At 40.8% G+C, this 15,853-nt stretch overlaps 2 protein-coding genes across 2 annotated transcripts; one reads left to right on the forward strand and one right to left on the reverse strand.

The window, feature by feature from the left end:
* Window positions 1-2,376: 2,376 nt before the first annotated feature.
* Window positions 2,377-2,970, reverse strand: GSBLH_T00002054001 (uncharacterized protein; the record flags this gene model as incomplete). Its single annotated transcript, XM_013040564.1, has 1 exon — window positions 2,377-2,970. The coding sequence occupies one exon, from the start codon at window positions 2,968-2,970 to the stop codon at window positions 2,377-2,379; it is 594 nt and encodes a 197-aa protein (XP_012896018.1).
* Window positions 2,971-10,726: 7,756 nt separating this feature from the next.
* GSBLH_T00002056001 (uncharacterized protein) lies at window positions 10,727-11,062 on the forward strand (the record flags this gene model as incomplete). Its single annotated transcript, XM_013040565.1, has 1 exon — window positions 10,727-11,062. One exon carries the CDS (start codon window positions 10,727-10,729, stop codon window positions 11,060-11,062), a length of 336 nt encoding a protein of 111 aa, XP_012896019.1.
* Between the last annotated feature and the right edge of the window lie 4,791 nt (window positions 11,063-15,853).

The following is a 15,853-nucleotide window of genomic DNA, read 5'->3' on the forward strand; positions in this document are numbered from 1 at the left end:
TGATCAAGAATCGGTTTGAAACAAACAAACAATCAAACAATCAATCAATCAATGGAAATGTTCCTAAACAATGACGAATCACTTAACAAATCAAATCAAATCAAAATCATAGATTTAATGCTTGATTTCGTGGACACGATTAGCGAGTCTTCGATGAACATCTATGAATCAAATCAAATCAATCAAACTATACTCGAAATTGATTTCGATCGAACATACCCGAATGAATCAGGTAGCTTGACAATTTGAAGATTTGGAATATCTAAATAATATCAATATTCAATATTCAGAAATACTTTCCAATGTCACTACACGAGGATAAAGGAAACTCCAGAATTTAGAAGTTATTGATGTTAGATTTGGAAGATCTACAAAACAAATCATAACCAATCAATTCATTATTACTGCGCATTACCAATGAACAAGAATCATCCCATGATCTTCCAACAAGTGCTTCTTGACCGAGTTGAATGGATTGTAATGATGGAAGATCTACATCAATCATTTCATTCCAATTCATTCAATACTTTCAATTATTGTTGAGAAGGACCAATCGAATGCACGATTACCTAATGTAATGGATTGTAGATTTGGAAGATCTATGCATCATTCAAATATTCAATATCATATCAATACCTCGAATCATAAATGAACTACAATAGAAATTGTATGATTTACTTTCAATTGTACCAATTTGAATGAATTGTAATTGTGGTAGATTCTTCAATTCAAAGTCTCCAGCAAAATCACTGAAACTATGCTCACCAATTTGAATGGATTCCAATGATTCACAATTCAATATGTGGAATGATTTCGATTTCTTGTCCGCCTTAGTCCAGTCCCAGTTAGATTGTTTCAGTTGAGTAAATGAATTGCTTCCGATTTTGATCGTTTTCAATCGATTCAATCCATCGATTTTGAATGTTTTCACTGATTCAAAACATTCATCGCCGATTTCGATTGATTCCAAATTATACAACAATGAAACATCCCAATCAACCAATACACAATTGTCACTCAGTTTCAAATGTTTCATTCCGATATTCATTGGTTTGCTTCCATCTCCTTCATATTCTTCATCAATATCACTTTCAATTCCATAATACCATTCACATTCATTTACTAATTTACCATATCGATCATACACTTTTCCAATTCCAAATCGATTATCATCACACCAATATCCTTCATATTCAATACATCCATTATTATGGTAACTCGTTCCATAGCCAAATCGTTTCCAATTGATCATTATGCCCTTGTACACCAAGAATCCATCATCATCATACATTTCACCATATCCAAATGGAATTCCAAACTTGTTTTCTGCCAATACCAAGCCTTCAAATCGACTTCCATGATCCAAATCCACGATTCCTTCTACTACTTCTATGGATTGTTCTTCATTATAAGAAATATCACCAATTTGATGATTTCCAAACACTTTCAACACTTTCTGCTCATTGAGTACAAATCCTTGATTCATGAATACTCCATTATTGAATTGCAATACTACACATTCTTTGTTACTCAAAATGAGTGAAATCCAGCCATTTGGTTTCATTTCTTTACCCAAGCATGCCTGCACACTTTGAATAATGGAACTATCAATATGATAGTTACTAATAGCAGAATTGACAAAATCAACAATGTTTTGCATCGAAATGAAAAGAAATATGGTAAAACGGTTTTTTTGGAAACAAGATCTGTTTCATTATTTCTCGATAGAACACACGTCATGGATTATTTGGTATGGCTGTGATATGCTGGTGTGTTACAAACTAGAATACATATAATAAAATCTCATTTTCTCTACCCATTTCTATTTTTCTTTATTTCGGTGTATTTCTATCTATTCATTTATTATTGTGTTATTTTTAGATACTTATAGCTTTGATTGTAAATTATTACGCATTTTGATCACCTTTACTCTTTCGTGTCAGAATGGCTGTTCTATTAGGTCTATAATGGATATATGTTCTTCAAAATATATCAATTATGTGGTAGTTGATCTTGTTTTGCAACAATCGAACTCACAATAGTGAATACTGTTGGAATGGTTTGATTCGTAATAGAGAGTATGGTACTAGTATGTAGAATGCAAAATCCATCATTTCTATTTGACAAGTGGATTATTGTATTGATTCTCTGTTGATACTTCGATTCTATTCTGTCACAATGATCATCCATATTGAGTACAAAGAATGATATTGCAGAGAAAGGAATGTGGTTCATAGATTGAAATGGTGAATAGGAATCATAGTATCATTAAACAAAACAATCGATTGAATAATATGATGGATGGAATCCATGAATCCTATGAATGAAAACCTTGCTTTCTATTTGATCAACAAAACAATGTGTAATGCAATGTGATTAACATAGCAATAGTATTAAATAAACAAGTAATATTGAGTGAATGAATGAATGAATATGCCATCCATCATACAGATCTCTTCCACTCACTTCCACTCCATCTTTCCATTCCACTTCGCGAGTAGCAATCCGAGTTTCTTCATCGATCCAGTATCCTCGACCATTTCGAAGAAACGATTCTTTCGATTCATCATACACGAATTCGCCCACATACAGGGGAATTCGATTCGAAGCGATGGTGTTGTCACCTTTTCGTTTGAACTCGATCATAATGGCTCCTTCGATCTTGCGGATGATCTCCACAAGCTTGTTTCCCTTCCACATCCCCTCGAGCAGCATGGCACCCGTTTTATCGTCATATTGGATGCCCCATCCTTCTCGTTCTCGCTTCTCATTAAATTCACCGTGATAAATCAGGTGATCACTCGCATGCGAATAGATTTCCATTCGCTCGCCTCGGACATGGTTTATAATACGACGAAAATTCTTGTTATTCCAGATTTCATCGAAGGATTGCACAAAAGCGACACGTCCATTTTCAAATCTGGTAAAGTCGCCGATTTCGCTCCCGTTCGCATCCACCTCGTAACACATTTTTAGTATGCCATTTTGGAATAGGCAAACCTTCCCAGCTCTCGTCAACGTGTATTCAGCCTCGTGATCGCCTTGATAATATTGGAGGCTATACTTGCAGCCGCCAATAGTGATTTCCTTTGCTTCACCAAGCGTTATGTAACCGTCCAGGAGAAATTCGCTTCCCTTAAGTTCTTCCATTCTACCTATTTATAATCACATATCCTTAGCCTCTACTCTTTGAATCCGTAATTTGTAGCCAAATATAAAGAATTTATGAAGAAAACAGAGATATCAGTTTGTTTCCTTACACCTAAGTATTCTTCATATTTAAAAATTATGATAGAGTGCTACCATATACACATTGGATCCAAGATTTCCAAGTGAAATACTCACTTGTGTTTCGCATCATTTTGTTCACATTTTTGTGGTTGAAATAGTTCGGAGGTATAGATATTTATAATATTTATAATATCAGGATTGTTTGGAAACACTCAGAATGGAAAAGTCCATTTTGTTGTCTACTATGTCTGTATAGGTTGTATATTTATGATATCATAGTGAAATCGTGTTATGAAGCAAGGATTTGGTTGTTCACTCCACTTTGTCTAAATAGTCTATATTATCATTATTATCATTATTATTTCGATAATCCAATCTATCCATCCATGATTCTAGCTAAATCATTTTGACTTGGGAATGGTTGGGTTTGAAAGCAATTCAAACTAGTAAAACTAGTAAATCAAATCGAATGGAATGGAATGAAAATTGGTTTTGATCCAGTGATTTTCACACAAAGAACCTATCTTCGCACATCGTTAACCATTCACTCCATTTTCTATCATTTCCTTATCCTAAACCAACCAACTAACTCTAAATACACTTTCTTTCTTTCTTTCTATTTTTGTTTCAACTATCAACTCACAGCACTCTATTATTATTATCAACTAGAGTCGTTTGGTTCCTCGTTCTGGATTATTCTGTTCATGTTTCTAAATCATTCCAACACCCTACACACTCTAAATCTACATTTTCCTTCTTTCCTTCCTAAACACATTTTCCATTCTCATTCAAATCCTACAACGCTTCAACCATTCCACATCTCTACAATTCCATTCATCCATCCATCTATCCATCCATCTTCCAAACCAAACACCGCAACCATTTCTCTTTCTCTTTTTCTCTCAGCAACTGCCAAATCGGTCTGGATCGTGGAAACGTGGAAACATCGCGACCCACGGCGCACCAGGCGTGATCGACGAGGTGGGCGCGGATGAGCGCGCCGGTCACGTCGTAGGCCAAGAGGAAGCGGAGGGGCTGGGTGACGGAGACCACGGTGGCGTTCTGCGCCCAGTTGGACAGGAAGAGATCCAGAGAGCCCGGTCGACTCTGCACACCTTCGTAGGGAGCCACGGACCCCACCCCATCGCCCACCAGATTCCTGCTCACTCACACTCACACCCACACCCACACCCACACCCAGAGCGAACCGGTGAGCGAGGAGGTTGGCTCGCCGTCCACCACCAACACCCAACGAATTCCGACGTGGCCATCGTGGACACTCCGAATTGCCTGCCCATCCACTCGGCACTGCCCACTTCGCTCGGGACGCACTCCAGCGTGTAGGAAGTCGCGGGGATCCCACCCTCCAACACGTCCCACACATCGCGTCCCGCGGGGAACCAGACGGTTCGGCGGAAGGAGGAAGGAGGAAGTGGCGGGAGCGCGAAGCTCGCACGTGGCGGTGCAGAGATCATGGAAGGATCCGGTAATCGCCATCGCACAGTCCCACTCAATGCCCTCCGCCTGATTCCACACACACCGCATACAGAACCGCGGGGATCTTCTCTTGGCGGGAGAGATACCCGTTGAACGCGGCCACGCTCAGATAGATGGGCGCGTGCTGCACGCTCTGCACGCTCTGCACGCTCTGCACGCTCTGCAGGTCCAGGAAGCAGTTCGTGCTGGCGACCTCGCTCTCGCTCTCGCTCTGGATCACGGCCATCGACGCCATCCACGAGCGTCGCACCACGTAGTACCGAATGCTGGCGCCGCCCAGCTCCGCCGGCTCTGCCCACTGCACGCGCAGCGAGGTCGAGGAGAGCGCGGCCACCTCGAGGTTCTGCACCGCGCCGGGCGCGACGACATACGCGGCGAGGGTGATGGGAGAGGAGGCCTCGGAGAGGATGGAGCACGCGGCGGAGCACAGCGCCACGCGCAGCCAGTAGGCCACGCACACATCGAGAGAGAGAGAGCTCGGGTTGCTGGACGTCGCCCTCTTGGAGGAGCGCGTCGGCGGCGAAGAGCTGGGAGTGGGAGCCAACCAAGGCCTGCACGAAGAGCTCGCACCACCACCAGACCCAGCGCACCTGCGTGGCTTCGAAGGCGGCAGCAGCACGACGGGCGCGGAGGGAGGCAGGCAGCAGCACGACGGGGCGGTAGACGGAGAAGGACGCGAAGGCGGACCAGGAGGCGCCCTTGCGGACACGCCAAGTGATGGCCATCACGCTGTTCACAATGGCGCCCGCCACCAACACGGAGCGCGTCTCGAAGAACTGGCTCTGCACATTGCTGCCCATCAAGGCCATCCATCGGGGCTTCATCGTAGATGCCACTGCTCCAGGGAACCTCCATCTGCACAGACACGCTGCGCTGCGCTGCGCCTACTCCACTTCCCTCATACCAATCGCGCTCTCCACAATCCGAGCAGGCCACAACCGAACGCCAACCGAACGCCAACCGAACGCCGGCGCGGGTCGAGAAGGTCGCGATGAGGGTTTCCGCGGGGAAGGGGAGGCCGTTTCGGGACACCAACCTGTTGGCATTGATGTAGAGCGTGCGTGCCTTCGCAGAACCGCGGGAAGGAGCCATCGAAGGCGAAGGCGAAGGCGAAGGCAATGGTGTAGTCGGAGATGGAGATCGCGGTGGTGGGATAGGAGAACGTGGCCTCGGCCAATTCAAACACGATGTGGATGTTCATGGGCTCGAATGGGTCGTTCATCACCTCGCCCACACCCACATTGCTCGTGCAGTACATCGCGGATTGCTTCCCATCTCCCATCGTCCACAGCGCCACGTCCCTCGCCCCATCGCCCGCCACGCAGCGCAGCACAGCGCAGCATCGGCAGGATGGGCCGGCAGGAGCCCGTCCCCTATCGATCGATCGATCGATTCCCACTGCTGATAGGCGTTGCACCCATCCGTGATCATGCCCCACTAGTCCACATCGCACTTCGTATCCAACACTTGCCCCAAGTGCCCTTCCGGCTACCCCGCCGCTTCGTCCGCGGGGCACACCACCGCCACGCACCTCACCTCTCTTCCATTCCACCACTTCCCACACGCCCGCACCACGCACACCTCCACCTTCCCATGCTCCACAGACCCACAAATGCACAACTGCACCGTCTTGGAACTCGCCTGCTCCCACTGGCCATTCCAGTTCACTCGGCTCCCATCAATCAGAGGCGAGGACCGTACCCACAGCAGTTCGCATACTCCGCCTTCTTGTCCCATTCTCCCAAGTTCCACACACGCTCCGCTTCTACAAACCTACAGCTCTTGCTCCCATAGTTTGCCCTTTCACTCATCGCAAATCCGTTCTCTCTACCACACTCTACCACCTCACAATATGAAAATGAAAATACGAGAAACAGAACAGATATCCTAGGCAAGAACGTCGTGCCTGTACCAGATACCTCCCACGTTGCAAGTTATCTCCATGTATCCGCGGTCACACATGCCATGAATGGGTTCGCCACGTTGCACAGTTTGAAGTACAGAAATTCCTCACTCGGAACACACTCCACACAGCAAAAATGGAACCAGGGTCCACCGCCATTATGGTATTGAATGCGTTCACGATGCATATCTCACACACACAGTTTAGTCAAAGTAACGATAGCGCACACTACACTAGCTTCTTCAAACACACCAACTTGAGGACAGAACCCATCCCAGCTACAATACTTACACTCCCACAACACAACACACAAAAACACATAGAAGTCCGAAAACAAAGCAAAAGACAGGACATACAAGTCCAATTCCAAATTTTGAATACATTCAAACCCAGTAAGACGAAGCTAATAGCTTTTATTGTAAAACAAATGATTTCAAAAATAGACAGGAATTGTGCAATTGTGAAAATAGTGTTGAAATTGGGTATGAGTGGAAGAATAGATTTCGAATAGGGAGGGAGTTGTTTTTACTGTGAAATGGAAGGAGATGAGCGGAAATGGGATATCGTGGAATGAATAGATCGAAGAGTGTTGTTTCCAGTGGAAGCGTTTTGTTTTTCGTTCTATTCATTTGGAATCTAATCTAGATGGGATAGAAAGAAATAGGGTATGTAGAAGATAATGATAGGAATGAAAATGGAAAAGCTAGCGATAAGCAGTTTTTGGGTTATCATTTATAGTAATAATATGTGATATGTGTATAGTAGAATCGAATAGTAGAGTTTGTGAGAAAGGTGGGTGTGTCGTTGAAGAACTGAGCAAAATAAGGTAGAATACATAATATATTTTATACGAACAAATAGAGATATATTCATATTCCACTGTTTCTAGGTTTTTGGATAGTTGGTGTCCAGTTTTTGTCGTTTTGATGCACTCTGAACCTATCAGAGATTGTTATATTGCCAGAGAATACTATCCCTTATTCTAACCCATATAGTATCCCCTACCTGCCAAATAATGCAGAATATCTCCTATTTAAAGGAAGGATCGAATTGTACACTTCAATAGGGATACAAAGTGATTCACAATGTTGTTCTATTACGAGCATGAATAACAATAGTATACATAATACTTGCTGTTTGAGTTGGTTGATGAAAGTGAAATGCTTTGGTTCCCAACTCATTAGGATGAATGGAATTACTCACTAATAGTGATATCAGTATTGTTGATGATAAAGCTGAAATCCATAAGAATGGACTCTATGGGAATGAGTAGTTGTCCAATATCAAGCTGTGAGACATATCTGGCTGATTTGTTGGAGGCAACAATCAAACTATTACTTTTCAGATATATAGATATATGTATATGGAAGATAGACATTGATATCTATCTATCTATCTATCTTCTTGAATACCTTACTGTAGTTGTACTTACAAGATATCGTGAATGAGATGTACACATTCGAATTCAATGAGATCGGACGGTCATTCGCGTCTGTCAGTACCCAATCAATGGAATCCAGGTTCGATTGTTCAATCACATCGATCGATAGGTTGTCCCAGGTGATCATGTTGTTCAGTCCCATCGATACATGAATCAGGTTATCGATCAGCGGACTCTTCAGACCAAATGTTTGAGCATTGATACTACTGTACACTCGGATCACACTCATGCCATTTGTGATGTCGTAGGGTTCCTCTGGTTATTAACACCTCGTGTGGGGATGTCCCCGCATCGATTAATATCACTTGATCGGTTGGTACGTTGTGCAACACGAAATCGGTATAGAGTGACACAGACGAGATGGAACATTGATCGAGTGATAGAGGATTGTCCAGCTTCACTTCCTTCTTCGTAGTATTGCCGAACACTTCCATCATACTGAACTGGTTCATCGGTAGAATTGAGGAAGGCAATTGATCGTACACATCTTCGATCGTCAATTGGAGTTCGAATTCGCCGTTCAATCGCATTATATTACCATCCATATCACGGAACAGGAACATCAATCGATCGAATCGAATTATCATCGGAATGCATATGTCTTCCACGGTGCGGAGATAATTAACCTCAGAATCGTTACTATTCATTGTGGTGAACAGGTTGTTGTTCTGGTTGGCAATCTTCAGATCGGAGGAATGCACGAGGGACGAGTACACTTGGATCACTTGGCGATTTCGCGTGATATCAATCACGTTCGATCCATAGAACGAAGTGGGTAGAATGACCATTTGTCCTTCCAAGCCGAGGATTTCTCGAATATCCGGAGTATTGGTGTAATCGATAATGTGTGAGGACTGGATATAAATACACCCATAACTCAAAGCCTTCGTAATATCGAGAATGTAGTATCAGTCATGGTATTGAGGATGGCAATGATTAGGCTGATCGTGTAGTATTCATGAGGAATCGTTGGCTCTTCGTCATTCGTGTTCGTGACCACATTGATAGAATCCACATTGCTGAACATGACTTGATTGGGTGTAAACAGGACAGTCATAGAAGTGATGTAAGGATTCCGATACTTGTAAGGGTTGATCCATTCGAACGAGTCATTGGTGGGTGGACGTTGGATGAGCATGGAGTAGTATGACTTGCCTCTCTTTACTATAAATAGCGGGAGTGAACAAAATAAGCTAAGGTTTACGTTTTACACACCTTATTTTTTATGAAAGCCCAAAACTACAAGTTGTCAAGGGCGAGTAACGGCGAACGATGGAAGATGGTGTCTGAGGGGCGACTTCGAGCGGCCAGCTCGCAGTTGACAAGGTTTGAAAACAACTTTCGTCGAAAATGTCCAAAACCTATTTTCGCCCAAAACGCGTCAATACATAACTGTTGCTTAATAAAAATAATTCTAAGAATGGATGAATATATGTGTGGAATAATATAAAATAGTAAAAGAACAGCATCGAGACTTCTCAGCGAGTCACCCACACTGGTACTAACTCGACTCGTGATGACTTAGCTTCCTAGATCGGACGGGTTAGGGCGCTTTCCATCAGATATGGCCGTTCTCATTTTATTATTATTCAATTACCTATTTAAACATCACATTCTTATCATCATTCACTCACACCCCATTTCAATTACCCTCAATTCTTTTCATTTCATTTCTATTCTTCTTTTATCAACAAATCAATTCACTCAATTAGTGAATGAGTGTGTGAATGAGTGACTGCTTTGTTTTATATTGATGACGACTACTATTCTTTGAATTAGTAATATGCATGTACGATTGATATTTCTATTAATTGCAGCATTCAAGTTTTATCGCAATCAATTTTATTTAATGATTATATAATTCATATACCTATGTTTTGTGACTCATTGATAAACAAACAAACAAAGAAATGATAGTTGGATTGATTGAATGGTGAATCCAATATTATTTTTAATGCTTTTCAATAGGCTTCTATTCTATTCTATTCTAGTTTCATTGCCTTGTTTTATCCATTTCACCTCTATTTGATTCTATTCTATTCTATTCTATGTATACAGTGATCGATTCCTATTCAATAAGTCATAATCAATATCCTAATTCAATATCAATCATTCTATTGTATTGTATTGTATTATCTACCGATTTAACAATGGATTCACAAATGTGAATAATCATCCAATATCAATCGATTCCAACCATTCCATTGTGTCACTATCAAATCCAATCTTATTATTCATGATAATGATTATTATGATGATTATTCGAAGCAATCAGTTTCCTATCAATATTGAACAAATCCTAGTTCAAACCTATTCAAACCATCATTTGTATATTATTATTATTATTATTATTATTATTATTATTATTATTATTATTATTGGTAGATTGGATTCATCATTTGTGAATGTTCAATATGTGATCATTGGGTCATTGGTAATAATAATGATGATAATGATCGAAAACAATGATTGATTGATTGATTGATTGATTGATTGAAACAACAATCATAATTGAGTATCATTGTTAAAATGGTAAAGAAGAACATCATAATAATCAGGCAGGATTGATATTTTGATAATTATAGAATCATGAATTGTGATCAAGAATCGGTTTCAAACAAACAAACAACTAATCAATCAATCAATCAATGGAAATGTTCCTAAACAATGACGAATCACTGAACAAATCAAATCAAATCAAATCAAATCAAATCAAATCAAATCAAATCAAATCAAATCAAATCAATATTATAGATTTAATGCTTGATTTCGACAAGATTAGCGAGAATGGAAGAAACATCTATAAATCAAATCAAATCAATCAAACTATACTCGAAATTGATTTCGATCGAACATATCGGAATAACCAAGATAGTTTGACATTTCGAAGATTTGGAATATCTAAATACTATCAATATTCAATATTCAGAAATACTTGCCAATGTCACTACACGAGGATTATAGAAGCTAAATCCAACAGATGTTATTGATGTTAGATTTGGAAGATCTACAAAACAAATCATTACCAATCAATTCATTATTACTTCGAAGTGTCAATGTATTTAAATAATCATTTCTTCCAAAAAGTGCACCATAACCGAGTTGAATGGATTGTAATGATGGAAGATCTACATCAATCATTTCATTCCAATTCATTCAATACTTTCGATTATTGTTGATAAGGGATAACGGAATGCATTATCACCTAATGTAATGGATTGTAGATTTGGAAGATCTATGCATTACCCAAATATTCAATATCATATCAATACCTCGAATCACAAATGAACTATAATAGAAATTGCATGATTTACTTCCAATGGTACCAATTTGAATGAATTGTAATTGTGGTAGATTCTTCAATTCAAATTCGCCAGCATAATCACTGAAACTATATTTACCAATTTGAATGGATTTCAATGATTCACAATTCAATATGTGGAATGATTTCGATTGGCCGTTGCATATATTCAAGAGATAATCCATGTCTGGATCTTCATACTCAAAATCATCCTGTTTTACTTGCGTAAATGAATTGCTTCCGATTTTGATAGTTTTCAATCGATTCAATCCATCGATTTGGAATGCTTGCACTGATTCAAAACATTCATTGCCGATTTCGATTGATTCCAAATTATACAACAATGAAACATCCCAATCAATCAATATACAATTGTCAATCAGTTTCAAATGTTTCATTCCGGTATTCAGTGGTTTGCTTCCATCTCCTTCATATTTTTCATCAGTATCACTTTCAATTCCATTATACCATTCACATTCATTCACTAATTTACCATATCGATCATACACTCTTCCTCTTCCAAATCGCTTATCATCACACCAATATCCTTCATATTCAATCAAACCATTATTATGATAACTCGTTCCATATCCAAATCGTTTCCAATTGATCATTATGCCCTTGTACACCAAGAATCCATCATCATCATACATTTCACCATATCCAAATGGAATTCCTATTTTACCTTCTTTATTAGTCAATATCAATCCTTCAAATCGACTTCCATGATCCAAATCCACGATTCCTTCTACTACTTCTATGGATTGTTCTTCATTATATGAAATAGCACCAATTTGATGATTTCCAAACACTTTCAACACTTTCTGCTCATTGACCACAAATCCTTGATTCATAAATACTCCATTATCAAATTGCAATACTATACATTCTCTATTACTCAACATGAGTGAAATCCAACCATTTAGTTTCATTTCTTTACCCAAGCATCCCTGCACATTTTGAATAATGGAACTATCAATATGATAGTTACTAATAGCAGAATTGACAAAATCAATAAACTTTTGCATCGAAATGAAAAGAAATATGGAAACATGGGTTTTTATCAAAAATCTATCATTATTTCTCGATAGAACACACGTCATGGATTATTTCGTATGGCTTTGATATACTGGTGTGTTACAAACTAGAATACATAGGATAAAATCTCATTTTCTCCACCCATTTCTATTTTTCTATATTTTGGTGCATTTCCATCTATTCATTATATTTGTGTTATTTTTAGATACTTATAGCTTTGATTGTAAATTATTACGCATTTTGATCACCTTTACTCTCTCCTGTCAGAATGGCTGTTCTATTAAGTCTATAATGGATATATGTTCTTCAAAATATATCAATTATGTGGTAGTTAATCTTGTTTTGCAACAATCGAACTCACAATAGTGAATACTGTTGGAATGGTTTGATTCGTAATAGAGAGTATGGTAGTAGTATGTAGAATGCAAAATCCATCATTTCTATTTGACAAGTGGATTATTGTATTGATTCTCTGTTGATACTTCGATTCTATTCTGTCACAATGATCATCCATATTGAGTACAAAGAATGATATTGCAGAGAAAGGAATGTGGTTCATAGATTGAAATGGTGAATAGGAATCATAGTATCATTAAACAAAACAATCGATTGAATAATATGATGGATGGAATCCATGAATCCTATGAATGAAAACCTTGCTTTCTATTTGATCAACAAAACAATGTGAAATGCAATGTGATTAACATAGCAATAGTATTAAATAAACAAGTAATATTGAGTGAGTGAGTGAATGAATGAATATGCCATCCATCATACAGATCTCTTCCACTCACTTCAACATCTGATTTAGCAGTGAAACCAGTTGGAGTGGATTCTACCTCACTATCTCATTTAGGGGTGCTCGGGGTGTTTTGGGTTGTGTTTTCTACGCTCCACCTCGAATTGAAACATCAATACTCGGCGTCTCTTTGTAAATGCGGTCAGATTGACTTTCCCTTTGCGAGCCGTTACCTTGGCAAACCGCTTCAGATTAGACGCGTTCACATCGAATTTGTGTAAATCGCGGAGAACTACACAGAATCAAAGTAAACCAATAAAATCCAAATGGCCGTCTAGAGGGAACCCTGGATTGGAGTAGCTACGGCAAATCCTCTTCACGGCGTGATTATCCTTGGCACTCCGCAAATCGGAATTCTCTGTGTGGATGTATCTGTCGAACAGCACCATCAGCTTCACTTGTTGAACCAGCGACGCTCTGCAATAAACACTTTTCTCCATGGCTCCACCTGTCTATTCTCAAGGCGATGGAGTCGGAACGGCGTGTAGTTCTCGAAGTCGCGTTCTACCATTCAGCCATCGCCTCATTCCCCACTCAGCCGCCCTTTCCATCCGTTCTTCACCACTCTGAAATCCATCGCAGAGGGCTAGCTGTCAAGTGGAAGCAGTGTCGGACTGTTCAGTGCCTGTTTCTCCGGATCGCCGAACGGGAACGATGTGTTCAGATCGACTTGGATAAACGAAATGAACTGCTTCGGCGTGGTTTAAGTCAGTCGTTCGTTCTGCTCGCGGAACAATTGGTTCACTTGGTTCTGGAATTCCTGATTCACTTCCTGCTGGTTGTACCTTTTCAGACGGAAGAGATCTTTGTACTCGTTCTTTCCATGCCGCTCAACGTATCCAACGAGCGACCAGCGGTTCAATACGTCGATCTTCGCCTTCGAACAGCCCAGATCGTGCGCGATGTGGCGCAGTTCTCCCATTTTGAGGGTTCGCAGGTCCGGCTGTTTCCTCGGGATTTCTGTCTTTTCCTAGAAATCCTTTTCATTAAGCTATTCTTGTGAGTCCATGTCTTGATCTGGATTGCATCGATGTCGCTGCCCGCCATTGGATTTTCTTTTCGAGAACGAAGATACTAGTACAGAAAGGCGCGTGGATGAGCGAGTACCTTGTTTGGAAAATCGAAATACGCTTCGTCGACGGTATCTTCGTATAGATTACCGAGGTAGATATCGTGAGTCATGCTCATTCGCGTCTTCTTCTTCTATCCATTTATCGCTCTTCGCATCGTTACCTCGATTATCGTACTGATATACTGATCGGTGAGGATCCACGACGTTCGACACATGCGATCCCCAAATAGTTCGCATCGTTTAATTCGATATTGATAAAGTAAAGTATGTCGTGGTAGAAATAGCGTTTCGCCAGCGTCTCGCTGTCCAGCGATCCTTCCAATCTATCCAGCACGATCCTATCCAGATCCATAATCTGTTTATTCGTTGAATCATAGATCAGCTCCAAACACTCCTTGTAACGCATCAATGCTACATTTCAGATTCTCTTTCCTCGTCACAGATGATTTTGTGAAGTCCATAATGTCCGACACCCCCGCATCCTTCAGCCAGTAGTACGAAACTAAAGAACGTTACATCAAACACACCTGCTCGGGAATCAGATTGCGAGGAACCGACACAGGGTAGTTGTTTCGCATTCTATACCGATGGATAATCCCGAATTTTGGAATTCACGTTTCTGGATGTATTTCTGAGGCAAATACTCCTCGAATTGCTGCACGATAGACAGATAATCCTTATCGCCCGGCAGAAACACACACATATTCGGCTTTATTTTGCCCCCAAATACAGAGTATCCGCTTTTCGAATCGACGCTTTGTGCATTTGACTCGCCTAAGAAAATGGTTCACGCAGTCTAGTCAAAAGTGGAAACGTGGAACTACAATTCGATCTGGATAATGAGGAGAGAATTGGTGGAAGGAAGCTGTAAATGAAATGGATCGAATTATGGAAAATTCTTCGTGTTGAAACAAGGGAGTATTGTGGAGAAAAGAGCAGAAGGGAGTCTGCTGCTCTCCCTTTTCCAGTATTCCCATGAGAGATATCAGCTCATTTAACTTCAGCACACGATTGACGTTTTCGACAGGCTATAAATCTCTGATTGAGACTTCGAATAGCGATGCAATTCGCCCAGGGACACTCGGAATCGATCCAGTTGATAATATGCGCGCTTATTTACTGGTTTAATAACAATATGGGTGGCTGTAGCTAGGAGGATTCGATGAGAATTCGATGTTCCGAGTTCGTTGAGAACTCCGACCCAGACCGAATCTCCCGATCACTCTCTCCACGAAGGATATGGATGACATTGCATCGGAAGTGACTGTGAAGCCAGCATTGAAAGATGGTGTAGTGGTAGTGATTCCTCTGCACATTTCAAAACCGATTCAAAGTGGTAAGGCGAGCATTACCGCGTCCGTTGTGACGAATAATGGAGTGAAGAAGCAGTTGTCGGCTTCGTTAGATTTGGTTTCTACCAAGTACAATCCGAAGCGCTATCTGAACATCGAGGAAATCAAGCCTTCGTACTCTCTGTTCAGAAAGAGAACCTCGCAGGGAGTGGAGTTTTTGTGTATGCATCTGGTCCTGCAGGCGAACCGTATCCCAGTCTGCCTGTGAGTGTGAAGCTG

This window comes from Blastocystis hominis, assembly GCF_000151665.1.
Source record: "Blastocystis hominis, Singapore isolate B (sub-type 7) whole genome shotgun sequence assembly, scaffold_16".
Lineage (NCBI taxonomy): Eukaryota > Bigyra > Opalinata > Blastocystidae > Blastocystis > Blastocystis hominis.